This window comes from Manacus candei, unplaced genomic scaffold (assembly GCF_025592945.1).
Source record: "Manacus candei isolate 608988 ecotype Guabito, Panama unplaced genomic scaffold, ASM2559294v1 h1tg000036l, whole genome shotgun sequence".
Classification (NCBI taxonomy): domain Eukaryota; kingdom Metazoa; phylum Chordata; class Aves; order Passeriformes; family Pipridae; genus Manacus; species Manacus candei.
The window spans coordinates 2523001-2549437 of NW_026138084.1; the positions used below are offsets into that span (position 1 = coordinate 2523001).

The 26437-nt window shown below is 43.2% G+C and overlaps 1 protein-coding gene across 3 annotated transcripts in view; it reads left to right on the top strand.

Moving 5' to 3' along the window:
* Nucleotides 1–26193, top strand: part of FAM120A (family with sequence similarity 120A) — a 52477-nt gene extending 26284 nt beyond the window's left edge. For 2 of the 3 annotated variants that reach the window (XM_051793230.1, XM_051793229.1), the window contains exons 9-18: nucleotides 1310–1534; nucleotides 3887–4061; nucleotides 9873–10122; nucleotides 11029–11143; nucleotides 14226–14435; nucleotides 15288–15471; nucleotides 16351–16488; nucleotides 17949–18090; nucleotides 21665–21761; nucleotides 24280–26193. In XM_051793230.1, coding sequence (XP_051649190.1) covers nucleotides 1310–1534; nucleotides 3887–4061; nucleotides 9873–10122; nucleotides 11029–11143; nucleotides 14226–14435; nucleotides 15288–15471; nucleotides 16351–16488; nucleotides 17949–18090; nucleotides 21665–21761; nucleotides 24280–24591 — 1848 coding nt within the window. In that variant the 3' untranslated portion in view covers nucleotides 24592–26193. The remainder of the gene's footprint in view (nucleotides 1–1309; nucleotides 1535–3886; nucleotides 4062–9872; nucleotides 10123–11028; nucleotides 11144–14225; nucleotides 14436–15287; nucleotides 15472–16350; nucleotides 16489–17948; nucleotides 18091–21664; nucleotides 21762–24279) is intronic. The other variant, XM_051793231.1, reaches the window with a different exon arrangement.
* Nucleotides 26194–26437: the final 244 nt, after the last annotated feature.

Below are 26437 nucleotides of genomic sequence, written 5' to 3' on the forward strand. Positions count from 1 at the left end.
AGTTTTAACCATTTTGTCATATATTTTCTTTTTTATAATTCAAAGGAATTCTAGGTTACCAACTAAAATGCAATCTTTTGGTAATATACTCTTTGATTGTGTGCTTAAAATGTCATCTGAAAATAATGTTGCCCTTTGATATTGTACTAGAGCCAGGTTTTACTACTGTACATGTTTTTGTAGAAGATTTTTGAAATCTGTGTGGGATTTTTTTGATGCTTGCATGCAGGTTTTTATTTTTCATGGACCTGAAGTGAACAAACTGAGCTTGTTTGGGCCTGTTTTTTATGTTACATATTCTGGGGGATTTCATGCTTTGGCCATTTTTCTTTTGGCTTTGCTTTTCAAGTCTAAGGAGGCACGTGAACTTCTTTACCCATATTGTGAAAATACGGATGATGGATGAAGTGATCAAATTTCAGTCCCAAAAGTTTTTACTATTGCTATAATAGTTTATGGACATAAAGGTAATATAAACTCTTAAGCTAAAACAAGCTTTCAGTTTTGAAGACCAGGCTTTTTAGGAATGAACTCTTCTTTTTTTGGTTGTATCTGTGAGGAATCAACATAAATCTTTAAAAAGGCTTGTTCACTGGGAGGTTTACAGTGTATTTTTACACATCAGATTTTTTCCATAAGTTTGGGAATTGCATTTCTAGAACAGGAATAAAATACCACTTTAATCTCGTGGTCGGAAAACATTGCCATTTTCTCTTACAGTCTTCTGAGACAAAAGAATTTTATGTTTAAAAACTAAACAGAACCCAGCAAACCTTTACAAGGCTTTTGAGTTCGAACACTGTGTGTTCTAAATGTTATCAAATGGAACTGTGTCCTTCTCCCTGCTCTATCTGGAACTGCGAGATGAGAAGGAATGTGTTCATGAAAGTCTGGATAAATTACACACTTTGAGACTGTCAGTTCACACACTGAGTTGGGAGTATCTTGGAAATACTGAGTTAAGAGGCCATTCACATGTCATTAAAAGGCCGTCAGTCCCCTTCTGTATTGTGCAGTTAAAAATTAAAGAGAATAGTAATTACTGTTGCTGTTAATAAGTTAAAGCTTTACCATAATATTTATTTTCTTGGTAATTTGCTGCTGCTAGCAAACACTGGCTGAAGGTTTCTATTTTCTGAAAACCTTGCAGCCAACTTTGGATAATGATTCTACACACTGCAACTGCATGATGTGAAGATTTACTGTTTTCATTGGGGGCGAGGGAGGAAATTTGCTGTTTCTCTTGGCTGATCTGCTGGTATGTTTCTGGACACATCCAAAGCACTTTATTTTGTATGTTCTGTTACAGGCAGAAGGTTCCTCTAGTGCTTCTTCAGGAAGTCAGGCAGCTGATGTCAAAGGGAATCAAACCAGTAATCCACAAATCCCATGCCTGTTGTCCATGCCCACCAGAAACCACATGGATATTACTACCCCTCCATTACCTCCAGTGGCACCTGAAGTGTTACGAGTGGCAGAGCACAGGCACAAGAAAGGGTTAATGTATCCCTACATCTTTCATGTCCTAACCAAGGTATGACATTTAAAAGTGAGGTACTGTGAGATAATGAGTCTGTGAAGATAATTGCTCTGGTGTTCCTGGCTAAAGAGTATCAGATTTTTACGTCCTTTTTAGTGCTCTGAATTCTGGTCCCTTTTTAGTCCTTCTGTTGTTCCAATAAGTATGAGAATACTATAATTAGAAGTGTTTACTTACAAAATAATTTTTTTCTGACTATATGTAGTATTTTTATATCTATAAGCATGTGTGTATATGTCTCTGTGTGTGTGTTTATGCAGAGTCCGTTTCCATCTAAAAATTCCTTCGTATGTGCTTTGGTGTCTGTGCCAAGTCTTTTCTATTTTCAGCATTCAGAAGTACTGAGATTGTTTTCCCTCCCAGTCTGATCCCTCACATCGTTGATAGCTGGCCCTGAGAGAAATAGAGCAGCTCTAAGAAATCCCTTTTGTACCAGCAGCAGCAAAATGGAACTGTCCCCACTCCTGTTAACCTTTATTCACCTTAAAAATCCACTTCAGGACTATAAGGACCACAGGCAGATCTGAAGTCCATCAAACCAAAAGTTGCTGTATAGAGGTTGAGGTTTGGATTTCCTATTTCCCATGTGTTTGTTTTGCACCACAGCTCGTGTTGCTGCTGTGTTCTTACACTTCTTTGTCGAAGAAAAGTGGAGAAGAATCAAAAGGTCTGTGAAGACCATCAATGCCAGTTCTGCTTCACACTTTGCATAGCCAAATATTCTTGGCATATTTAAATACTACTTCCTGTTTAATCATAGAATTGCAGAGTCATTTAGAAAAGATCTTTAAGATCAAGTCCAGCTGTTTACCCAGCACTGCCAAGGCCACCACTGAACCATGTCCCCAAGTGCCACATCTACATGTCTTTTAAATCCCTCCAGGAATGGTGACTGAGCATCCTGTGCCAGGGCTGAACAACCCTTTTGGTGAAGAAATTTTTCCTAATGTCTAAACCTCCCCTGATGCCACCTGAGGCTGTTTCCTCTCGTCCTCTCCCTTGTGCCCTGGGAGCAGAGCCCGACCTACCCCAGCTTCCCTCCTCTGGACACACTCCAGCACCTCAACATCTTTATTGTCGTGAGGGGCCCAAAACTCACCCCAGGATTTGAGGTGTGGCCTCACTAGTGCCCAGCACAGGGGGACAGTCCCTGCCCTGGGCCTGTGGCCACACCATGGCTGGTACAGCCCAGGTGCCCACCTGGGCACACCTGGGCTCACGTCCAGCTGCTGTCACCAGCACCCCCAGGGTTGTTTCTGCTCAGACACTTTCCAGCCGCTCTTCCCCATACCTGGAGCTGCAGGGGGTTGTTGTGACCCGAGTGCAGGACTGCAGGACTGTTGAACCTTGTGGTGCAATTATGGGGGTTCTTTAGAAATGGGCACGTAGAGGTGTTCCAGGTTATGTTGCTGTTATGCAGAGACACCTTTCAGACATGCCGTACACCTAAGGTAGTGTTGTCTGAGCTAAACCTGACAATATCCTACTGTAATCACTCTGAGATGTCACCTTAGGATTCCTTATTGGTATCATTTAAATGTTTGTGGGTTTTTTTTAAGAGAAAGTAGCACAATGGAGTGTTTTCTTGTCAGTGTTGAAAATAAAGGTTGATATTTGGGGGCAGTGCAGTGAAGTCAGTCATTTTCCAAGAATATTTTAACATGGTTGGATGTGCAAGTCACAGAAAACAGTGTTGCTGCTTTTCTGAGAGAAAAATGTTGGACGGTTCTTTCATGCTTTTTTTCTGAAAATGTATAAAATGCTAACATTTTATTTATGTGTATTCAAACCCAGCCTTACTCGGGTAATTCCCAGTTAGGATTTTTTTGGCCAGGTATTCTCACAGTGTTGTTTGTTGCTGTAAGTCCTCAGTAATGTTTCAAATCCTGCACGAAAAATTCAGACTGGTGTTTTTGGACAGCATGAATATTTTTTTAAAATAACTTCCTGAAATCTATATCAGCTTTAAATGTGCTTTGACTGTCTAAAAGCACATTAATCTATTTCCATGTGGGCTGTTTTTCTCTTCTAAGTGCCCATATTTGCAGATCACTATTTAGTTAATTCTCACATGCAGATAATCCAGACAAACAAACGTGTTTATAATGGAGAAAAGAAAGAGGAAAGCAACAGGAATGATCAGTCAGGGCTGGGAGGAGAAGAAGCAGGCTGGGGCAATCCTGCCCTGGTGTTACCTGCCCCGAGCTGAGATCCACGTTACTGCTGGATCACATCTGTCGTGACCAGCTGAGATGGATTTGGGAGCTGGATTGGGTTCCTGTGATACCTGAATGCTTTTTGTTCACTGTAACATGTCATATTTCTCTGCTTTCTTTCCTGCCAAAGGGTGAAATCAAAATCGCCGTTTCTATAGAAGATGAAGCCAACAAAGACCTGCCTCCTGCTGCTCTCCTGTATAGGCCAGTGCGTCAGTATGTTTACGGAGTCCTGTTTAGTTTGGCAGAAAGCAGAAAGAAAACTGAAAGGCTTGCTTTTAGAAAGAACAGACTTCCACCAGAATGTACGTACTGCAGAACCCACACTTTACTCCTCTTGCCTTTGCTGTGGTTTCCCAGCCACTTGTGCCATGATCTGATTGGGAATCATTGCGAAGATTTTGTTGATGTAGCTAAGGCCAGAGGGATTTCTGGCTTATTGGATCCCATGGATAAGAGAAAAAGATGTAGTTAATTTCAAATTTTATTTGCTGTCATAGTTTAAAAACTGTAAATATTGCCATTTCTAAGCAAGCTCTGGGGTTTGGTTTTGAACACATCTGCTCAAGCTGCTGCCAGAGCTGCAGTGAGGAACGTCGGTTTGGGATGTCATTTCCAAGTGTATGGCAGGGCTGGATTTAGGAAACTTAGTTCTCTGCACACGCATACACATCTGCCTGCTTGTTTCAGAAGTGAGAGGTACACAGATTAAGCTGTTGTGTCTTCCCAAATGTGTCATTAAAGGTACTCCAGGGAAATCTGCCAGACTGTAGTGCCTTTCAGGTATTGACATATAAAAACCTGATTTAAGCCCCACAGAAATCAGGTGTAATGTAAGCAAAGGTAGACGTGGGTGGGGACAGGCTAAACTTTTGCAAAGAGCTTTATCAAATATTCTTTGACTTGTTCAGAGGGGGATAGATGTTAATCATCTCAGTAGTCTGGAATTTGTCTTTTTAAGTCTTCAACTTCCAGGAATTACTGTCCTTCCAGAAAACTCCTTGTTCTAGAGTGTTTTTCTTATGATGATGCATGAAAAGAAATGACTGAACTTTGCAGTAACAGCTTATGAAGGTTACAGGAATGCTGAAGCCTTCAGTGCACATCTGTAGCACATGTATTTCTATGTAGGAGTCTGCTGTTGCTAGGCTAAATTTAAGAATCAGGTATTCAGAATGCATGGAATCATCATTCACAGGCTTCATGTGTAAAAGAATAAAAATAAGTATCAGTTGTAAACTTTATATCCATTCCCTTTGCTCTTTCCATTTGTAATTGTGAAATGTTTTTGTATGTTTGTAGTGAAGATGATAATCTCCCAGTGATGTTTGAAAAGCTGCTTATCTTTGCCAGTTTTTATGTGGGAATCACTATTTACCCTGCTTGAATAATACCTCAGCACACATAGTCACAAACTGCTACTTTCTTTAAACTCACACAAGCGTAGTAGTATTTTGGGTTACAAGGTTATTTCAGGATTCAAATAGTGACGTTATTTGCATTCTTCATTTATCCTTGTGAGACTCCTGTCCTTAAAAGTGTACTACAGCATTTTTGTGGTGAACTGGCTGAGTGCTGGAGGTCTGCTTCAGGTTTTATCTTGTAAACATAGAATATCCCCGGTAGGCTAGTGGGGAAACCTAAATAATCTCTATTTTCTCTTCATGTATCCTGCCTTTCTGAGTTTATTCTCACTTTAGGCTCAGCACGCTGCTGCTGACTTGGTTTAGTTACAGCAACTCTGGCAAATCTTGCTGCAGGATGCATCCAGCTACTGACCTACTTCTAGCTTAGGACTGACCAAGCTCTTAAAAAAGCCAAAAAAAAAAAAATTTGAACATTTGCCCAAAAGTTCCTTGCTTCACTGCAAAGCTGGCAGTGGCAGTAAAGATGGGTTTGGGCTGCGATGCAGGTGTGGGGTGTGAAAGGGCTGTGGTGCAGGGACGTGTCTGTTTTAGTCACCTCTTTTACAAAGCATCAAGACTTGGGCAGGCTGTGGAGGATGCAAGGAGAGAACAGTGTCTAAAACAGCAAAGCAGGTCAATTAGCCCTCTCTTAAGTTTTCTGAGGATCCAGGCTGTAATGAACTGGTGATGCTTATTCTCCTTCACTGTCTAAATTATTTTGCTGCACTCAAAAATGAGTAAGTGCTGAAACACAGTAATGAAGACAATTAAGAGAAAATTTAGGAATTGAGAGATGTTAAGAGAATTAAGAAATCAGTTTCTAAAGAAATGTAAATTGTCCTTAAGGTTTATGTAGAGAGGTAATGAATATTAATACCTAAAATCCTGTCATCTTTGTTGTACAAACCATAACACTGGCAGCTTAATAATAGTGCCTGAATAATTGGCAAGTATATTGCATGTGAGGGTTATGTGAGGCTGTGAAAAATGCATAATAAACTGACACATTGGGATTATTACTAAATATATAGATGGCAAAATAATGGATCTCTCATGAAACGGGTGGTTTCCTGTCTTCTAAACCATTATTTTTTGTATGAAGTTGAAAAGGCAACAAGAAACTACAGCAGCAGCAGTCAGTGGGGTTCTTCAGTGATCAGTATCTGCTAAGTGATGGCTTTGCTGTACCCAACCTCATCTCTGCTCCCAGAGGACGGGAGGGGCTGGGTCACAGAGTGCCTGGTTGTGTTTGGCTGCCAAGGGCACGGTGCTGGCTGTGCTGCCTTTCCTGAGGAGGAGCTGGAAATTCAGGGTCTCCCTTGCTCTGCTTGTCAAGCCCTGGATCAGGTTATCTCCATGTTCTGATAAATACATGTGTGTAGTGAAACTGTCTGCCCTTTCTGCTCGGTGGCAAAACGCACAAGCTGTCACAGTTCCTGGTTGGATCCCAGGGTTTGTTATTTTAAGCCCAGCCACCTTGTGTTGTGCTGTTCCCCATCACGGACGTACTCAGCCGGTGCTGGCACTGCCAAGAGGAAAGCCGTGACTCTTGGGCAGCAGCCCTTGTGCACACTCAGGCGTGCTGAGCTCAAGCTGTGCTGTCAGTAAGGATTGCAAGGTTAAAAATGAGCCTTGATAACTCTGCATTTGCCAACTCGGCTGCTGGTGGCACCGGGCACCTCACGGCACGGAAACTGAGTAAAGGCCAGAACCACCTAAGCTGTGCTTGGCAGCCAGAGCTCTCACAGGGTGCTGTGGTGCCCTCAGAGCCTGTGACAGCACTCGAGTGTTCCTCAGGCAGGTTACTGTCCTGCAGGTTCGTGCTGACTCTTGTTTCTTGGATCGACCTTAGCGTGTTGTGAGTGCACTGTTCAAAGCAGAGTCCATAGATGGTGTGGTAACCTGGGCCTCTGTCAGTATTCAGACCTGCTGAGCAGCAGCAGCGCGAGGTTTGGTGTGAAAAACAGTGTGATCAGCACGGTGATGGGGCTGAACACACTGGTCCTGGTTGTAGCTGATGTAGTCTTGAGGACAGGCATTGCTCATGTCCTGGTGGAAGTCACGGGAGGAAGCACCACACATCCCTCTGAGGACAGGGATTCGGGCAGCTGAGGTTGCAGTGAGTTTGGCAGCAGTCCCAGTACAGATTTGTCAAAGGTTTAAGAAATGCCCTGGAGAATTAAGTAGATATGGACAAGTCCTGGATTAATCTCTTAGGTTAAATGCTAAATTTGGGTGAAGAGTACTACAGTTGCTTGTGGATGGATACAGTTGCAATTCCTCACCCCATCACTCGGAGTTTGCTGGACCACTAGACTGACCTCCATGTTAAACCATCCCACAAAAAGCATGGTTACCTGTGTCCAGCTCTGGGGTCCTCAGCACAGGGAGGGCATGGACCAGCTGGAGCAAGTCCAGAAGAGGCCATGAAGGTGCTCTGAGGGCTGGAGCACCTCTGCTATGGAGACAGGCTGGGAGAACTGTTCAACCTGGAGAAGAAAAGGCTCCAGGGAGATCTTAGAGCCCCTTCCAGTGCATAAAGGGGCTCCAGGAGAACTGGAGATGGACTTTGGGCAGAGGCCTGGAGGGACAGGACAAGAGAGATTGGCTTCCCACTGCAAGAGGGCAGGGTTAGATGGGATATTGGGAAGAAATTCTTCCCTGTGAGGGTGGAGAGGCCCTGGCACAGGTTGCCCAGAGAAGCTGTGGCTGCCCCATCCCTGGAAGTGTCCAAGGCCAGGTTGGAGCAACCTGGGCTAGTGGAAGGTGTCCCTGCCTATGGCAGGGAGTTGGAATGAGATTATCTTTAAGATGGCTTCAAACCATTCTAGGATTCTTGGATATTATAATCATTATTTAGCAAAATGTAAAAACCAGTGTGGATCTCTAGCGTGACCTCTGGAGGCAGCATGTGACTGAAGAGCAAGCTGAGGTACTCTTGCTGTGGCCTTAACCTCACAGGCCATGGAAGTTCTCATCCCCAGATTAAAAGCTTAGAACCAGATTTGATGGTTAAAACATAGGATAGAAAACTTGGACATAAAACATTCCCTTCTTCTAAGCTTGAGGTCTGTATGTGTTAAGTGAAAGAAACAGCAGTGGAACACTGGTGGTGTGTACAGTTTTGCTTTTGATATCTAAAACAATTGCAAGAGAGTTTGAAAGCCTACATAAAATACATCCTTTAATTTGTTTGTGTTTGCTGTTCCAGGCCTAAGCAAGCAGAGAAACCCAGTGATGAGCTGGACCCCAGTGATGGGGTAGCTCTGCTGCCTGTTAAAGCCCATCTTCAGAGTGTGTATAAAACCTGGGAGCAACCAAAATAGAACATGATTTCGTAGTGAGGCTACCAACTAAATATATCAGAATGTTTGTTTGCATTGCTGCATGTGATCTTTGTAAAACTGCCCTGAGCTCTGTGAAGGGTAACTACAATACTAGGCTGGGTTTATTCCCAGAAAGCGTGAGAGTGCTTTGGGATATTTTGGAAGTCCTTTCTTTAATCCTGACTGTCACCTCTGCCGTGGTTTGCCTGCCCCTGGCTGTGGAGTCCCCTGTAAGGCTGCAACCTGACTGCTGAAGAGGGCTTTGTAGCCATCAGAGCTGCGCTGGCAGCAGCAGGACACGCTCCTTGGTCTGTACCCAGCGGGTTTCCAGCAGAAAGAGCAGGTCTGTACTCCTCAGGGAATCTCCCCAGGCTGTAACCTGAACCTGCACTAACAAGCTCCTTGAATCTTTCCACACTACATAGCTGGACTTGGAGTTAGAAGGGTGCAGACACATTGTGGGCTGTGTTGGGCTTGGGGTCGCTCCAAGGCCAAAGGTATCTTGTCTCAGCCTTGACGTGAGCTTGTGTTCTGTTCTAGTTGCCTTCAAGTGGAAAAAGGGAGATGATTTAGCAACCATGTAGAGTGAACTGGCTTTGTTCTGATGTGCATGAAAGGGAACCTAGGCAAAACCCACTAACCTCTTCATAGAAAGCAGTGCAATAAATGGGAAGACTTCAGTAAAGTAATGTTTTATAAAATTTTTAGGCAAAAGCCCCCTAATTTGCCTATATTTGAGATCTCATTGCATTGTAATAGTTGAACAACTATGGACAAATGTAATATCAGGATTAAATCTGATTCAAGTAAAATCACTAGGATCATATTGCTATTAAAAGAACACACATGGAATATATTTGTGTTTATGTACTGTTTTTATCACTTTAGGCTTTTGATCCATGACACAGATATTTTAGGGGAAAATTGCGTTTTCGGGTGAGAATCACAAAATGGTTTGGGTTGGAAGGGACCTTAAAGACCATCCAGTGCCAACCCCCTGCCATGTGCCAGGGTCACCTTCCACTAGACCAGGTTGCTCCAAGCCCTGTCCAGCACTTCTAGGGATGGGGAAATGGTGCTGTTTGCTTTAGAAAAATATATATATAGTTCCTTTACATTGTATATTCATTTGAAAATATTAGCATAACGTTCCTAGAGAACACCTGTCTATATGCACTGAATTTGTAAGGGATCACAATTAAAAGGTGGTTCATGCAGGGTTTGAATTACCATTTTGGCAGTATAATCCAGCACACTGGTACCTATTGCAGTCTCAAAGTAATGCTTTTTGGATCCAAGTCTCCTGCATATGAAGTTTGAAATAAATGCTGAACTATGAAATATTAACTCAGCCTGGTTTCTTTCTGCTGTTGCCGTTCTGCAGTTTCACCGGTGATAATTAAGGAATGGGCTGCTTACAAAGGCAAATCTCCCCAGACCCCTGAGCTGGTGGAAGCCCTTGCCTTCAGGGAGTGGACCTGTCCCAACCTGAAGAAGCTGTGGCTGGGCAAAGCCGTGGAGGACAAGAACCGACGGATGAGGGCGTTTCTGGCCTGTATGCGATCGGACACACCAGCAATGCTCAACCCAACTAACGTGCCCACTCATCTTATGGTGCTCTGCTGTGTGCTAAGGTCAGTGACACCTCCAGGGAAACCAGAGCCAAGGAAAGTTTCACTGTGGAATCTCTGTAGAAAGTGTTAATTCCTATTTGCAAGGTCACTAGGAATGGGGGTTTGGTTTGGCCGTAGAAAAGCGTGTTGTGTAGTCACTGGTTCTTTTCGATCTGTTGAGGATTGAAGGGAAGAGGAAAAAGATCTTGTGTTGCAAAGAGGCCGATGTAGCATTTGCATTAGTTTCCCTTGCTATACTTGAGGCTTCAGCTTACTGAAAAATAATATTTGGGGCCTCAGAGGCTCTCATGGGTGAAGTTGCACAGCAAAAGAGGGAGTTCTTCAGAGAACAGCTGCACAGCAGCTTATCAGGATGTGAAGCTCATGTGATGATGCTCTGCCTGTGGTGTGTGAGGCTCCCTGGGTTAGAATTGCTCATCCAGTTGAGATGATGATAACCAATGGTAGAAGTGTTAGTTCTGTACTTGAGCCTTCCAAAGGGAAAGTCACACAAAGTCCAGAACCCTGATGTGTTTAATTTTCAGATTGAAAACTGAGGAACTGGGAGGTGCTTACCTTTGGGGTAATTATTCAGCACAACTAGCTCATAATTCTGGCAGAATCCTAGGGTGGCATGTTGCACATGAAAAAATATAAACCATTTCTGAGAGTGATAAATGTAAACTTTGTCTTTGGTTCCACTGAACTTCATTTTGGCCTTTGAGCATCGAAACTCCTTTGTTTCTCCTTCTAGAATAGTTAGTACGCAGAAAAAGTAGTCCAAGTGGTAAAGCTCCTCATTTCATTGGGACAGCATGTTTCTCTCCTGTCACATGTTCTGTGTATACACTGGTGATTTCTGATCACATAAAATCCCTCTTGTTTACCCAGTAAGAGGCTGCTGAGTAAGGCTGTCCTTCCCTGCAGGTACATGGTACAGTGGCCGGGGGTTCGCATTCTGCGCCGCCAGGAACTGGATGCTTTCCTTGCCCAAGCATTGTCTCCAAAGCTCTATGAACCTGACCAGCTTCAGGAACTCAAGGTAATTCTTAACTATATAACTTCTCAGCTGATCTGGGAATTAACTGCAGTGGCTGATGTGTACGTGCCTGTCTCACTAAGAGTCTTGCACAATCACCTGTACTTTTCAAAATCTTACTCTTAGTGGTTTCACGTGTGGTGGAGATTGATAATCTGTTCTGTTTCACTGGTTGAATAGGTAACTGCAGAACCTTTTCTCGCAATTTCTTAAGTTTGTGTCTTGGAAACAAATCTGCTTCCATTGAAAAGATATGGGAAAAGAAAGGCTTCTTCCCTGTGTGGCTGTTTATAAATACTAACCTGGGTATTTTCTCATGATTCAGCACTCAAAAGATTTTTGCAGCTAAGTGTAGGAATGGAGTGAAAAAATGCAGAGGAAAGAAGTAAAACAGTTTATGAATACTCTTAGAACTGTAAAGATCATTATTTTGAGGATTTTAAAAGTTAAAATCTCAAACGTTTAGTTTTTTTTTCTAGTACAGTGGCACTCCATGAGGTAAATACTGCTGGCTAACTCATAGTTAGTGTGGTATCCTTGTTGTAAATACAGAAGGTAAAGCAGCAAGGAGGAGGTGGCACTTTTTTCCCAAGTTGACACCAGCAGCAGTTCTAGCATCCCTCTTCTCAGGAGAAACAACAATGAAGCTCACACATATTCCAGCTATTAGGCTTTTCCAAGGTATATTTTGTCCCTGATACCAGGTCTGGAAGAGGTTTCCTCAAAGCCAGCAAGTGACTGTTTCTCTTCTGTGGGTGACAAGTGGAGTGTGAGTTGGGTTCCTGCCTGTAGCACCCTGGCAAGGACTTCTCAGCCTCAATCCGTAAACCAAATCAATCTGCTCATGGAAACTCGACACTTAGATATAAAAGTATTAGTCACTGCAAGGGGAAGAAAACCAAATCCATTACAAAATCTGTTTGAACTTGGCACACAGCAAGTAGACAATTCACGTGTTAGCAAGGGTAGTAGCAGAGTTAAGAGAAAGCAAAAACCTTCTTCCCTTATACCAAAGGATGAATGTCAACAGAAAAATAATAAAGAGATCAATACAATCCATCAGGAAGACATTTATTTGTCCTTTCCCTCATTGCTGAAAAAAATGTGAAGCACAGTGAACACCCCATGAGTTCATGCACAACCACTTTTTTGCTGCAGCACTTGGGACTGTATCGCTGCTGACGTGGGTTATAACCTTATTATGGCTCCTGAGTATGGTTTTGAGTGCTGCTTGTGGGCAATTCCTTAAAAGCAGCCTAACCATAGTTCCTAGTTGTCAGGAGACTTGTTCAGGTGTGTGCTGGAGCTCCTTTTCAAGGTGTGTACTGGACATTTGTGCTGGGAGCCCTGTGTGCTCACTGGGCCCTTCAGAACCCCAGGGGTTTGGTCCAGAGAGCAGCTCTGTCCATGTTGGAGGATCAGTGCTTTGTCTTCAGGGCAGTATGTGGCCAACCTCTGCAAAGGAATGACCTGGCCTTGAGTTATCCTGTGTGCTCAGAAGGAATGTAGGCAGCCCATCTGAGGGGACAAGCATTGCACTTGGCAAAGTGTAGCAGAGTCTTCCAAAGGCTCATGAGAGGGTGGTTCAAGGCATCTGCCCCAAACTCTCCTGAAGCTGTGTGATTGTACCTGTGGGTATCAGCAGAAATTCTAATGACAGTTTTGTAGGCCAGGCTGGATGCATCAAAGAGCAGCTGTGTATCAGCCACTTGATCTGCCATGTCCATTCTCCAAACACAACACAACAAACAAATGATAGAATCACAGAATGGTTTGGGTTGGAAGGGACCTTAAAGCTCATCCAGTTCCACTCCCTGCCATGGGCAGGGACACCTTCCACTAGCCCAGGTTGCTCCAAGCCCCGTCCAGTCTGGCCTTGGACACTTCGAGGGATGGTGAGCCCACAACCTAAATGACATCTAAGGGTAGAGATTTTGACAGAGGTATCTATAGTTATAGAATCACCAGAGTCTCACCTCTCTTAAGGTCTGATGCAAAGAGGAAGAAACTCACTGTGAAAATTGCTGGTCTTAGAGACCTAAGAAAGGAATCACAGAGAAAATACTCTTTCCATTCCAACACAAAACAAATGACTAGTGATAAACAGCAGACAATATTTTGGTTTAATAGACACTGTTTTATTTTTCAATCACAAAGTAATGCAGATAACTTCTGTAAGATATGTTGGTTAGCTGGAAGATGCAATGTTTCCTCAGGGTTGTTACTGTCTTCACATGAAGCTGCTTGTGAATACAGACAGAAAGAACAGCTGAGTTTGAACCCAGCTGTCTGCAAAATGAGCTGGATAGTCTTGGGGCCCTTAAAGGTTGCTTATGCATAAGGAAGGTAATGGAGTTTAATTTTAAAGTTTAATACCAAGGTCTTGAAAATGTTCCCAAGAAAGGGCTGATATTTTGAGAAGTATTTCAGAGAACACCAGTAGTGATATTTTCTTATGCCAGAGCTAAAAATACACTTGCTGCAATCCAATCCTTTTTTTCTTCTACCATCAGCTATTATTCACCATTTAATTTTACCTTTGTGTCTCTATTCTGCATCCTAAATAAAACTGTTGTATGCATAAACACTGCCTTGTTATTAAGAGTTGTGTTCTTACAGCAAAATCAAGATAATAGAAAATCCATTATAAAGGAGTTGGAAAGGAAATGTGTTATATAGGAAGAAAAATGGAATGCTGGCAATGAGCTCATTCCTGAAACGTTCTACAGCACATCTCAGAAGCACATAATTATTTGGAATAAAATTTTTAATGAAGTTTTCTACTGCTAATTTCCTCTAAGTGTCTGTAGAAATAGTTTCTTGCACTTTGTTGAGAAAATAGAGGGATTTGGGTTTATCTCTGGCCTCCAGAGTGGATGGATGGAACCAAAGCCTTCCTGAGGACTGCAGCTCTGCATGCACAGGCGAGAGGTTCTGGTGCATTCTTCTACTCCAGCATGTGACAATCTGGATGACCTTTTAAGATCCCTCTGTCTGCAAGAGTTTCGAAAAGAATGTAACTGTTGGAATAACTTTGAATTACATTTCATGACGATCTTACTGACTTTCGCATGTTTTCCAACAGATTGAGAATCTGGACCCCCGTGGAATCCAGCTGTCTGCTCTATTTATGAGCGGGGTGGACATGGCTCTTTTTGCCAACGATGCTTGCGGGCAGCCGATTCCATGGGAGCACTGCTGTCCCTGGATGTATTTTGATGGGAAATTATTCCAGACCAAGCTCATCAAAGCAAGCCGGGAGAAAGTTCCGCTCATCGACCTCTGTGATGGTCAGGTGTGTAGTTCAGCACGGTGAGGGAGTGTCCCTTGTCCCCAGAAGGGTTGGATGGGGTGGGTTTATTATCATTTATGTCACATGTCATGTCCCTGCTTTTAAAGGAAAGTACAAAGTGAATGGCTGATGGGTGGGTTTTGCTGTTTAATCCCTTTTCTCTTGATGATTGGGATGGCATTTGGGCAAATTTGGAAGAAGAGGCATCAACTTAAATTTCATTTTTTTTCTCTCTGGAAACTGAAACTTGAATGCCATGGTGAATGGCCGAGTTGGAAACTCTCTGCTCATTTGTTCAAGTCCTGCCTTTTTGGGTCAGGCTGTCCCAGAGAACTAAGCTGCACTGGGTTTACAGTGAAAGAAAACTGGTGGTTTCTAACTGATTTTACAGACTGTGAAGTCATTCTTGAGGTCCTTTAGCTTTACACATTTCTTACAATCTTAAAATACACATGTAGGAGTTTTTTGTTGTATCTAAATCATGCAAAATTATTATCTAACTGTAAAATCAAAAAACTGATAAAAATCAACAGTATACTGTATGACCAAAACTTTTTTTTGCTTTTAATTTTTTGGGAGGTATGAAATCATATCCCTTCTGATTTCTGACTCAAGGGAAGCTGATCTTAGCTTGGCTACTGATGGTGGCCGTGGTCCCTCTCAGGCTTGTAACCCTCCAGGCATGTTTCAGCCTGTCTGCACAGACTCTGGTTTGCAGTCCAGGTTTAGGATGATGATTCTGTCTCTATTCTTCTATTGTTTTGCTTTCTCCTTTGAATTTGTTGTGTAAATGTAGTTTTATACAATTGAAATGAGAATTTTAATATCCCTCTGTGACCTTCTCTTTATTCCTAGGCTGAGCAGGCAGCCAAGGTTGAAAAGATGCGTCAGAGCATCCTAGAAGGATTAAATTTCTCCAGGCAGAACCATCCTCTCCCTTTCCCACCTCCACCTGCCATGCCTTTCTATCCAGCTTCTATGTATCCTCGACACTTTGGGCCAGTCCCACCACCTCAGGGCAGGGGGAGAGGCTTTGCTGGTAAGTGATGGGACAGCGGTGCCACACACGTTACCTTACCTTGCACATCCCCAGAACTACAAATCCGTTTTCCTGTTCAGTTTCACAGAGAAAATACATAAAAGCAAGTGGTTGGCTTGTGTTGGCAAGTGCCAATGACTGTATTTTGGTGTTACTTTTATTAGCCATAGCCCAGTGATATGGAATGTGCATATTTCCATCAGGATTTTAGTAACTGTGCCAGATCAAAATATTTTTACTGTTATTGTAGAACTAGAAAAAAGAGGAATGGATGGACACTGGGTGTTATGAAAAGGCTCTGACTTGCACAGTACATTGCTTCAAAATGTTTATAAATTAACGGACACAGTTTAACTGTCAGGGTTGGACAGCCTTTCACCCTCCCCACCCCTCCATGTTTTGCTACAGTCATTTAACCATTGGCACCCTCGAGTGTAAATACTGACACAACCATTCCAGGCTGTTCCTAGAATTGCTCCCTTCCTCAAAATCTCTCTGTCCCAAGGCCCATAGGTATATGGATATGGACACAGGCATTCCTGGGGTGCCATGACTGTAGCCAGCAGAGCTCACTGCCAAAAAATTGTCCCAAGCCTTTACAACGCCATGGAAATTGGGATCCCATTCCAAGCCCAGGGTCAAGGCATGCTCTTTGGACAAGGGACACCGTGCTGGCTGAGGCAGCAGGACGGCTTTGGCCAGGGCTCCCTCGGTGTGGTGGTACAGCATCACCCACAGGAGCCCGGTCCACAGGAGCGCGGCCCTCCTGGCTGGCTCCAGAAGGGTGGAAGGAGGCAGCAGCCTCTCTGCTGGGGCCTTCCCAGATGCCTGGCCCCCTCACAGCTTTTCCCCTGTCTTTCTTTACCCTGGGTCTAACAGGAGTCTATGGCTTCGGAGGCCCTTATGGGGAAACAGTAGCCACAGGCGCTTACCGGGCCTTCCGGGTGGCGGCAGCGGCAGGACACTCCGGAGCCTTCTCTGGCAATGACAGCAACAGGACTAGCAAGTTTCAGGGCGGTAATTATACCCAAACCCCTTTTCTTAGAGCTTCTGGCAACGGCTTCCTCCACTGTACGGTTTGGTCTGAGGCTTTCTTCCTGACTCCCTGTCTCCCTAACTGTCTCAGCTTCCCTCTCTAGAGCCTGCCCAGGCTGCTGTCCGCTCTGCTCCCCGTCCCTGCCGCCAGCCTCCTCTCATGCCTAGAAACCCTCCTCCGAGCCAGAAGAGCCCGAAAACCCAACGGGGCGGGCTGGCTCCTGTCCCCAAAAGGCGAGGGGGGATCTGTAACCTGCTGGACTCTGCCTCACTCTGTTAACAGGCGTTTTCCAAAATCTGAGGCAGTTGAGCTTTTTGCAAAAACCCAATGTAGACATGACTGACTTCACTGTTACTGCTGACCCCTTCCTTGCTGGCATCAGTGCTCGCGTGGACACAGGAGTGGGATTTAGTTCCCTACCTGTGTGCCTGTTGCTTACCTCCTGTATGAGGTGGGATGATGGAAACCTGTTGATTCCAATGCCCTGGTCGGGGTAATTTTTTCATATTTATTCAGCTGTTCTTTCTGGCCTCTGAGCTTTTATCCTACGAGCAAACATACCTCTAGTGCTTCATGTGTGAATAACTCTGCCCCTGCAAACCATCTGCATTTGTAGCTGAAGGACTTGCACAGGAAAGTAGGAACCTTCTGGATGTAATCAGTATTGTAGTTCCCAGCCTATTAACGTTTGGAGACTAATTGTGCTGCATAAATGCTGTGGTTTGTAACTCTTTTGGTGCTGGTGGTCTTACCAGTAACATCTGGCTCAGTCCCACTTACCCGGATTTCTTAAAATACGTGTTATGCCCTAGAGCTGAATTTTAAGGGCAAAACGCCAGTGTTAAGAGATAAGCAACTTGAACAGAAGCTACAGCTGCATTTTAGACAATTGCAAATTTTAGCTGCTTTCTTGGAAGGGGAAGGATAAACCCACCTTCTACACCCAGATCAATTTAAATGCTGCATTTTCATAGCAACTTAGTGTTAGTACAGCTAATCCTGCCTAGTAAGTTCTTTACTGCAAATATAATCTGTGTGGTTTATGCTGATACTTGGCGTTGGCTAAAAAGTGCCTTGAACCTGCAAGAATTACTTCTTCACTAGGAGTGCAGGAAAAAAAACAATCTTCAGCCAGCTTGTAAAGTTCCCCTTGTTTCTTGAGGCTTTTCTCAAGTATATTTTAATCCCTGAAACTGAAGCACTCGCGTCAGTTAATTTTTCTTTTCAGAATTCATATCTATTTTTAAAAAAAGGGGGGGGGAGGGAACAGACTCTTGGAGCTCTAACACTTCTGGAATACCACAAAATGAGCAATAGTCTCCCAGTATCCATAGAGGAAATGGGATATGTGGTGAAATCTGGGCAAACCATCTTTCCATTCATTTGGAACTTTACTGTGATGATTGTGAAGATCAAGGTTTGGTTTTCCTTTTATGTGCAGGAGTCCAACCTATTCCTTCTCAGGGAGGGAAACTTGAAATTGCCGGCACTGTAGTCGGCCATTGGGCTGGAAGCAGACGTGGACGAGGGGGGAGAGGGCCATTTCCTCTGCAGGTGGTGTCCGTGGGAGGACCAGCCAGAGGGTAAGTGCCAGCCTGGCAACGTGCTTCTCATGTGGGATTTAATGACTGGGGAAACAAGGAAAACAGGGAAAAGTAGAGACTGCATATGACACATTTTAGGACACCTAAGGTCAATTATACCTGCTGAATATTCAAGAAAAGCATTGACATTCCTTTTAAAATCTTTTAATTCAGTTATTCAGGTAGGTATAAGCATCTGTGCACAAATAAAATTCATACTCAGTCTGAGATAGAGATATATACACACAGAGAGGTTTGTTTTGCATGAGGAAATGAGTTAGGGGCTTTCTCTTCCCTGAAAGCAACAAACACAATACATTCAATTCCTTTCTGTTTCATGGCAGGACATATTTTAAGAAGCATGATAAGATTTTTAACAACTACATTATGTAATTCTACTGTAAAGCAGAAAACACCTGAAAGACACTTCTAGGATTAATAGTTCTCTGTTACAGTTGTGGTGGGAGTTGCACTTAAAAAGAATATTAATTTCTTCCGCTCTACCACTTCATTGAACTACAGCTGAAGTTACAGGGGCACAACATATCTGCGAAACAAGTACTTTATTACAAAAGTATCTAGTCCATTACTTTTAAGATTAGATTTTTTCCATAGGTGTGCTGGTTCTGTGCCTTACAGAACTTACCTTTAATTAAGGTTCTGTCTATTACAGGAGACAATCCCAAAGTAACGTGATTTATATATTATGTCTGTCTGTATTCTGAATGGAGTAAAGTGGGTGTATTTGTGCCACCTTGAGCTAGGGAACTGCAGTCTGAAGGACTAAGTCTTCACTGCACGAATTCCTCTCTCTGTTAATGTACTTGAATGTGTACTATAAAGCTTCATGCTGGAATCAGCCAGAGCTGTTGGAATGCTTGTCTTGTTGGGCTGAGTGAGGAGATGGGTAGATCTGAAGCCCTGGGAGAATGGAGCTGCTGTGGGGAGAGGGAGAGGCAGGAGCAGCAGAAACAAAGATGAACAGGTTCAGCAGCAGCACACAGCATTGCTGTGAGAGCAGGGCTGACCTTCGAGGACACTTAATTCTCTAGAATGAGATTTAGTTGCCAAAACAGAGGCATTGAGTGTTGTTTTAGTTGTTTCAGACAACCGTCAGGTACCTGTGTGGGCTTCAGGGGGCTCCTGTGCTGCTCCAGAGCAGCAGCTGGAGACAGTGGGAATGAGTGAAGGTGAGGAGGCACGAGGCTCTTTTGGGTATCAGTGGACAAAATAACCTTTTCCACCACTGAAGTGAGGTTATTGGGAGGTCGTCAGTTCTATTTTTCATGAGGATGCATGAACAGGAGAGTGGCCTCCTGCAGAGCCACTCTGTGACCTGCTCTGTGTGGGAGAGGCACTGTGTGGTGTCCTGCCCAAAGCCTCTGTCTTCCAGAGCTCCCCGAGGAGTGTCTGGGGCACCCTCAGGCTCAGAGCTACCTTATATTGACACACACATGCAGGAGAGAAGTTCCTTCATCTCCTGAAGAGGGAAATACCTGAATTCATGCAGAACATCTGTAGCCAGGAATCGAGAGCCCTCCTTATCTGGGAAACAGGTCACTGAAAGGGTGTCACTGCTCCAGTCAGTACCTTTGTGACAGGGGAATATGATTCTCCAATAGTAGCTTTTGAGTTGAGATAAAATATCCAACGTTTCTTTTTGTTGGAGGTCCTGTCTTTAGGCAGTAAGGTTTTGGGTGCACGTTGTCACCTCAAAAAGACAGGAAAACTGTCAATGCTAGATCTTCCTGTCTCCATCAAATCAGCACCAATGGGAAATTCTCCACATGTAGAGTTACTAGACCTAGTCAGAAAGGGAAAATGACTGCAGGCACCTTACCTGTTTGTTGGGTCAGTTGATACTGAAATACAGCCAGTAGGAAAACATGCTCGTGTTAAGGGTTCTGCTAAAGACAGAATCATAGAGCCATGGAATGTTCTGAGTTGGAAGGAATCCACAAGAATCATCCAGTCCAACCCCTGGCCCTGCACAGGACACCCCAGCAATACCACCATGTGCCTGAGGGTGTAGTCTTGAAGCTCTGGCAACCTTGGGGCCGTGGCCACTGCCCTGGGGAGCCTGTTCAGTGCCAACCACCCTCTGCGGGAAGAACCTTTTCCTGAGATCCAACCTAGGGATTGAGTCAGGCTTGGTCACCCCATTGTCTCACATCTCTGCAACACTGAGCTCAGATGTTCTTATTGTATGAAATTACACCAGCTGTTTTGTATTGGCTTTGACCCAGCAATATATTCTCTGTGATTTCCTGAGGGGGAAAAGTCTTGCTTAGCTCCTTGTAAAAAGAGAGCCAGGGGGCAGGGTGAGGAAGGAAAGCAGTGAGGGTGACTCACATGCAAACCAGAGCTTTTCCCTCTTTATTCTCTGCTGTTGCTTTTAAACCCCAGAATTTAGTTTCTTAGTGCCCAGTGTGGGCATTCACATCACGTGTGAAAAGACTAGGGGGGCACAGGCCAGTGTCACGTGGGGACCTGCTGGAATCGGGCAGCAGATGCAGAGGAAACACAGAGTAATGCCATACTTCTAGAGCAATCCAATATTTCTAGTCGAGAAAACCAAGGGCATTTTTAAGGCAGTGGTATCCTTGACATAATGATAGGGAAGTTGAGTTTCTGCAATTGATGGGACTAAAACAGTTTTAGCAGAATCATGAAACCATTAAGGTTGGAAAAGACCTCTAAGATTGTCACATCCAGCCACCAACCCAACATCACCACCATGTTCACCACTGAGCCATGTCCCCAAGTGCCACAGCCACATGTTTTTTGAACACTTCTAGTGGTGACTCCAGCACTGCTCTGGCCAGCCTGTGCCAGGGCTTCACAACCCTTTCCATCAAGAAATTGTTCCTGATATGTAACCTAAACCTCCCCTGGCACAACTTGAGGCCAAGGTGAGAAAGTTAGTTTTGATCTGATCTAATCTGTACTGAATCACACCAAAAATCACCACCCAATGTGTCCAAGTTGAGAGCCTCCATTGGAAAGCATACCAGCTTATCAATTGCTACATGACACATATGGATGAAGCTCCTTTATTCCCTCAGTGTCTTAGATAATTTTGTATTCTCCCATCAAAACCAAAGGAGTTTTCTATTTTGCCTCACTTTCTTTTATCAGATCCTGTCTGTCTCACGCGTTCATATGGGGGAAGTGTTATTTAATGGGGAAAATGCCCTTGTAAGTGGTTCAAATTGCTGTTTTTGTAAGGTGAAAGTATTTTGAGCTCTGGTTTTAAAGTGCTGTGAGGATAACTTGACACTTGGATAATGTTTCTGTGGAGCTTGAAAATATCATTCATTGTTTTTCTAGAAGGGAAATATAGAAACAAACATTTTATCACTCCAAACCCAAAAGGTGTGTTGGGTTTGATACACTTGGGAACAGTAGAACCCTGTGATTCAGAATTAGTCATCTTGCTTCTCTAAAGACATCTCTTTAAAGGAACCAAAGAGAGTAAAGCTAGGGAAAAACTATTCCAGCAAAATGAGATGTAAAGCAGTTGTAACCAAAGGTGATGTGTGTTTGTTTTCTCCTCTCTCCCCCACCCCTGCAGGCGTCCCAGAGGAGTTATCTCCACTCCGGTGATAAGAACTTTCGGAAGAGGAGGAAGGTACTATGGGCGAGGTTATAAAAGCCAGGGAGCAATTCAGGTAATGAAGCCAAGTGCCTGACTTGGCTCTGTGGGACAGGCTGGGCTGGGCTGGACTCCAGACCAGCTCAAAGTGGCTGTGAGCTGTACCAGGACAGGCTGGTGTCACATCTCACTTAAAGCAAACTTTGCTTCTAAAGACACACATGGAAGAATGTATTTTGACATGAATCCTGTGCCTACACTGCTTGAACCAGTCGTGGGAGTAGAAGAAAATTTAGGAAAAGTGGGAGAAATACAAAGCTGAAACAAATTAGCAGTTCTGTTCCCGCCCCCACTCTTCCCCAGTTCCTTTTCTGGGACCTTGGTCCAACCTCATGAAGGAAAGTTTGTAGCAGTGAAGGATCTTTGCTGCTGGAGGGCTCCAGATGAAAGAGCTGGCTCTAAACTTCTTGGGAATAGCGGAGCAGCCTTTGCCCACAGGTTCCTTTGCACACAGGTTCCTTTCTGGTGACAGCCTGAGAGGTGTCCATGGATCGTGACTTTTGTCTTTTCCATGGATCCTTCAAATACAGCTGACCAAGCTGCTCATCTCTGTGAAATGCCTGTTGCTTCAGAGTTCTGTCTTCCTCCCTTTTCCATGGTTCTGGCTGCTCTGCAGTTTGGACTGTAATGGAGGAATGAGTAGGAAATAGTTGGAAGAACTTCCACAATAAATGTGTCATATGGACATGCCATTTGTCAGGAACACCTGAGAGTAGGGGGGTGTTTGCAGGTATCAGACAGTAAAAGAGGGAATGTTCTCCAGTAGATAATGAAGCAACTCAACTTTGAGTAAAACTTACTGATTTTTAGGTGTAAAAATTCAGATACTTCAGTTCCTAGTTAAATTTCTGTGTACACAGACTCTATATATTTACAAATGTACCTATGGATCTGAAACTTTACATTTTTAAATAGAAGAGAAACCAGTTTGTTAGTGATAGAGTATCTAATTTCTGAGTATCTTAACCTTTGAAACAAAGGAAACCCTGAAAAGATCCTCCCAAATATTCCAGGCTTACTACAGATGTACATATGGAAGTGTAGTTCAGGTAGAACATGCAGGTGTGTTGGCAAGTGCCATCAAGGTTGGATATTCGCATTTTTATCAATGATGTGTAATTTGGATGGTAAATACTTGTGATCACAAGGACCTGTGTGTAAAATTGTGCCTGGACAAGAAAGATAGATGACATTTTCTGTGGACTGGTCCTGAGCTCACTGCGTTTTGTGGTCATCAAGTCCCTCTAGTACATTCCTTGTACAGGAAGAGGAAAAAGGTGATTTAAAATGCACGTGGCAGGGAGAACTTAGGAAACTTCATGTGTAGTGAGTAGACTGTGATACCCAGTTCAGGCTGAGTGGTGCTGGTGTACCCTGAGCTCATACCCTGGGATGAGGAGGGGTGTCTGTGCAGGGCCAGGCTCACCCCGAGTCACCCCCTCCCCGAGGGCTGGGAATCTGACCAAAGTGAGCTGCTTGTATTTACCAAACACATCAGACTGGCCGTTCTTGTCCCAGGAGGAGACCTTTCACTCTTGGTCTGTAAAGAAGCAAAAGCATGTCTTGAAAGCTGAACATAGTGACCCCTATAAAGAGGCCCCTGGACACGAGTGATCAGTGTCCCTTGTCCTCAGGGCCAGTCCCGTACCTGTGCAGTGGGACAGAGTTGTTGGTGATTATCTGGGTAATGAGAATGCTGGAGAGCAGCAGTGCTGGCTCACCTGCAAAATCCTTCTGTAGAATCCTTCAGAGCTCAGTACAGCACTAACATGCTGTTCTGGCAGGTGGAAATGGAGGAGTTTGCTGCTGTTTGAGGTGTGTCAGGTTTCCCTGTTTTAAGCCATTTCTTAGCACGTGACTTTGTGAACAGTGTGACAGACCAGTGTGCTGCTCCCTAGCAGCCCAGCCTGCTTATTTTGGTTTGTTTAAAGCCTGTTATGTTTCTGGAATGCTAAGATTAATTATAGATACTTTAAAACTAATTGTATGCTGCATCAATCTGGGTTTTATGGCTCTACTCAGTCTTGTAAGATTTTACTATATGCTTTTTGTATAAAACCCCTCTCCTAACATTGGAAGCATATAGCCTGGTGCAGAGAATACTGCATGGTGCCTCTGCACTCCTTTAAATGCTGTCTGAAAACAGTGGGGTTTGAATTTGAGCAACATGTAACCCTGCCATTAAATCACAGCATTAATGAACCAAGAAGCAGAGTTCTTTGATTCTCAGTTTTGGTGTTTGCAGACATTTATGTACCTCTGATGTTGTGAAATAAGTGAAATATCGAGGTTGAAACTAAGGCATTTGCCCCAGGAGCATCGGGAGGCTCTGGGGAACACTGAAAATCCTCTCCTCAGTGTATTTTTTTGGCCACTTCTTTCAGCAAATGCCTGGTTTTTCATGTTCCCTCACAATCCTGCGCCCTGCATGCTGCCTGTTGTGGCATCCTTGTATCAGACTGTACAGTTATAGATTTATATACATTTATAGCACTGGTTCTCCAGTAATTCTCTTTTTTTTTTTTAACAACTAGGGCAAACCTCCTTACGCTGCTTCAGCAGAAGAAGTAGCCAAAGAACTTAAGTCAAAATCCGAGGAATCTAAATCCTCACTTGTGTCTTCAGATGGATCCCTGGCTGAAAATGGAGTTGTGACTGAGGAAAAACCAGCTTCCCAGATGAATGGGAATACAGGAGACATCAGGGCTTCCAATCAGTCTGAAAGTGCCTTGAGTAATGACTCTAAAATGTGCAATACGAATCCTCACTTAAATGCACTAAATGCAGACAGTGTTTGCCATAAAGATGATGCTCTTGAGGCCACTGTCTTAAAAAAAGAAGAGTAAACTTATTTTTTATAGAGGGTGAAGGATGTTGGGAAGGGTCAGGATTAGGAATATCTGGAAAGAAAGAGAGCCTACAGTTACGTACATTTTTTCCTTTCCGTAAGAGAAAAATGAGGACTTTGGAAATTCGGATCCCTCTTTGATGTCAGAGATTTAAACAACACATTTTTTTAGTTTTAACCAGTTGTAGTCAAAATGCTACAATAAAACAAAAAAAAAAAAAAAGAGAATGAAGAGCATTTGACTCCCGCACTTAAAATGAAGTATACATAAAGTTTAAACTGGTTATGACAAAAGCTTGTAGTTTTGTTTTTTGAAATATAAAGAAAACAAATTTTGGCAGTCTTTAAGTATATATAGCTTAAAACTATAATTTTTAGTACTTGGCACCATATGTATGCCATTATATTTGATTTTGCATTACTGTGTCACAATAAAGCTTTCTTTAAGGCTTTGATTTCATGATTATGGGGGGAAAAAGGCACAACCACAGTTTTTTCTTTCTGAAATCTCATCACCGTTGCCGTGGTTCTTTTGTGTTTAAAAATGTGCAAACTCTCGAAACTACCAATTCTCAGTAACACTTGCAGTTCTGCTGAGTTCAATAGACATCATACATACGTTACGAGCGAGTTAAACGGAGATAAACTTGAAATCATAGAAGATGCAAACGACCTTTCAAAACAAACACAATGTGTTGGGAAACTTTTTGTGACTAATACCATGCATCCGTGATCAATGAACTATGTGGTTTTGAATCAGACGTAGACCATTAGTACTACTATTTGAGCTAAACTTCTGCATGGTTCATGATTTTTAAAGTGTGTAGTTAATATTATGCATGTTATTGTCCTCTTTCTTCCATTCTTACAAGTACTGTGCCCATTTGCAAAACAAAAAAAGCTAATAATCAGTAATAGTCCTATAAAAGATGTTAACTATGTTTAGTCATTGACTGATCTTGCTCTAACCTTAAAATTTTGTGATTATTGACCTCTGTTGCATTTATTCTAAAACTTTAAAAAAAAAAATTATCTAGCCGTTTTGAATATCAACGTTACCCTGGTGTACTCATTGCTGTATGCATTATTGTTCTCTGTTGCTGTTTTATGCCTTCATATTAGCAAATATGAAATTCTGTGAAAAACAAAAAAAAAAACGCTTTGATCTTCAAAAAAAAAAAAAAGTACCCCCCTTCTGTAGCAGGAAACAAATGGCTTGTTCTTGAGAACTTTCCCATCAAGAATTTAGTATAAGCAAATATACCTGTATCATTTTGATGTTTTTGTTAGTGTTTCCAAACTTAATGTACTTCAAAATCAGAATCATTTCTTTATATTCGTTTTCATATAATTCTCCTGATGCTCTTCATCACACATTAGTGATCAGAAATGAGGTGTAATTCCCCATTCCCTGCCCGCCAGAGCTAAGTAGGTATCTTAATGTAAGTTGAAGGGAGTTCTGCCCCAACTCATGGATTGTGCAAGAATGAACTACTGTTGGGTTTGGCTGGTTGTAGATGGATTGTGGTGTGGTGTCTTTGAAGGCTATTGAATGCAACTTACAGTGCTTAATAAAAATCTTTATTCTTTTAGTATAAAATACTGTATGCCTTTTTTGTCAAGTATTTTTTTAATTAACATGTAAATAAAAGTTTTTCCTATGCCCAAGTCAAGTGGTTGAGTTGGCAGGCTCCGTGGTGCCCTCCCGGAAGGCGGAGGAGGGAAGCAACGACCTTTGGTGTCTTCCCTGGAAGTGTTCAAGACCAGGTTGGATGGGGCTTGGAACAACCTGGTCTAGTGGAAGGTGTCCCTGCCCATGGCAGGGGGTGGGACTGGATGATCTT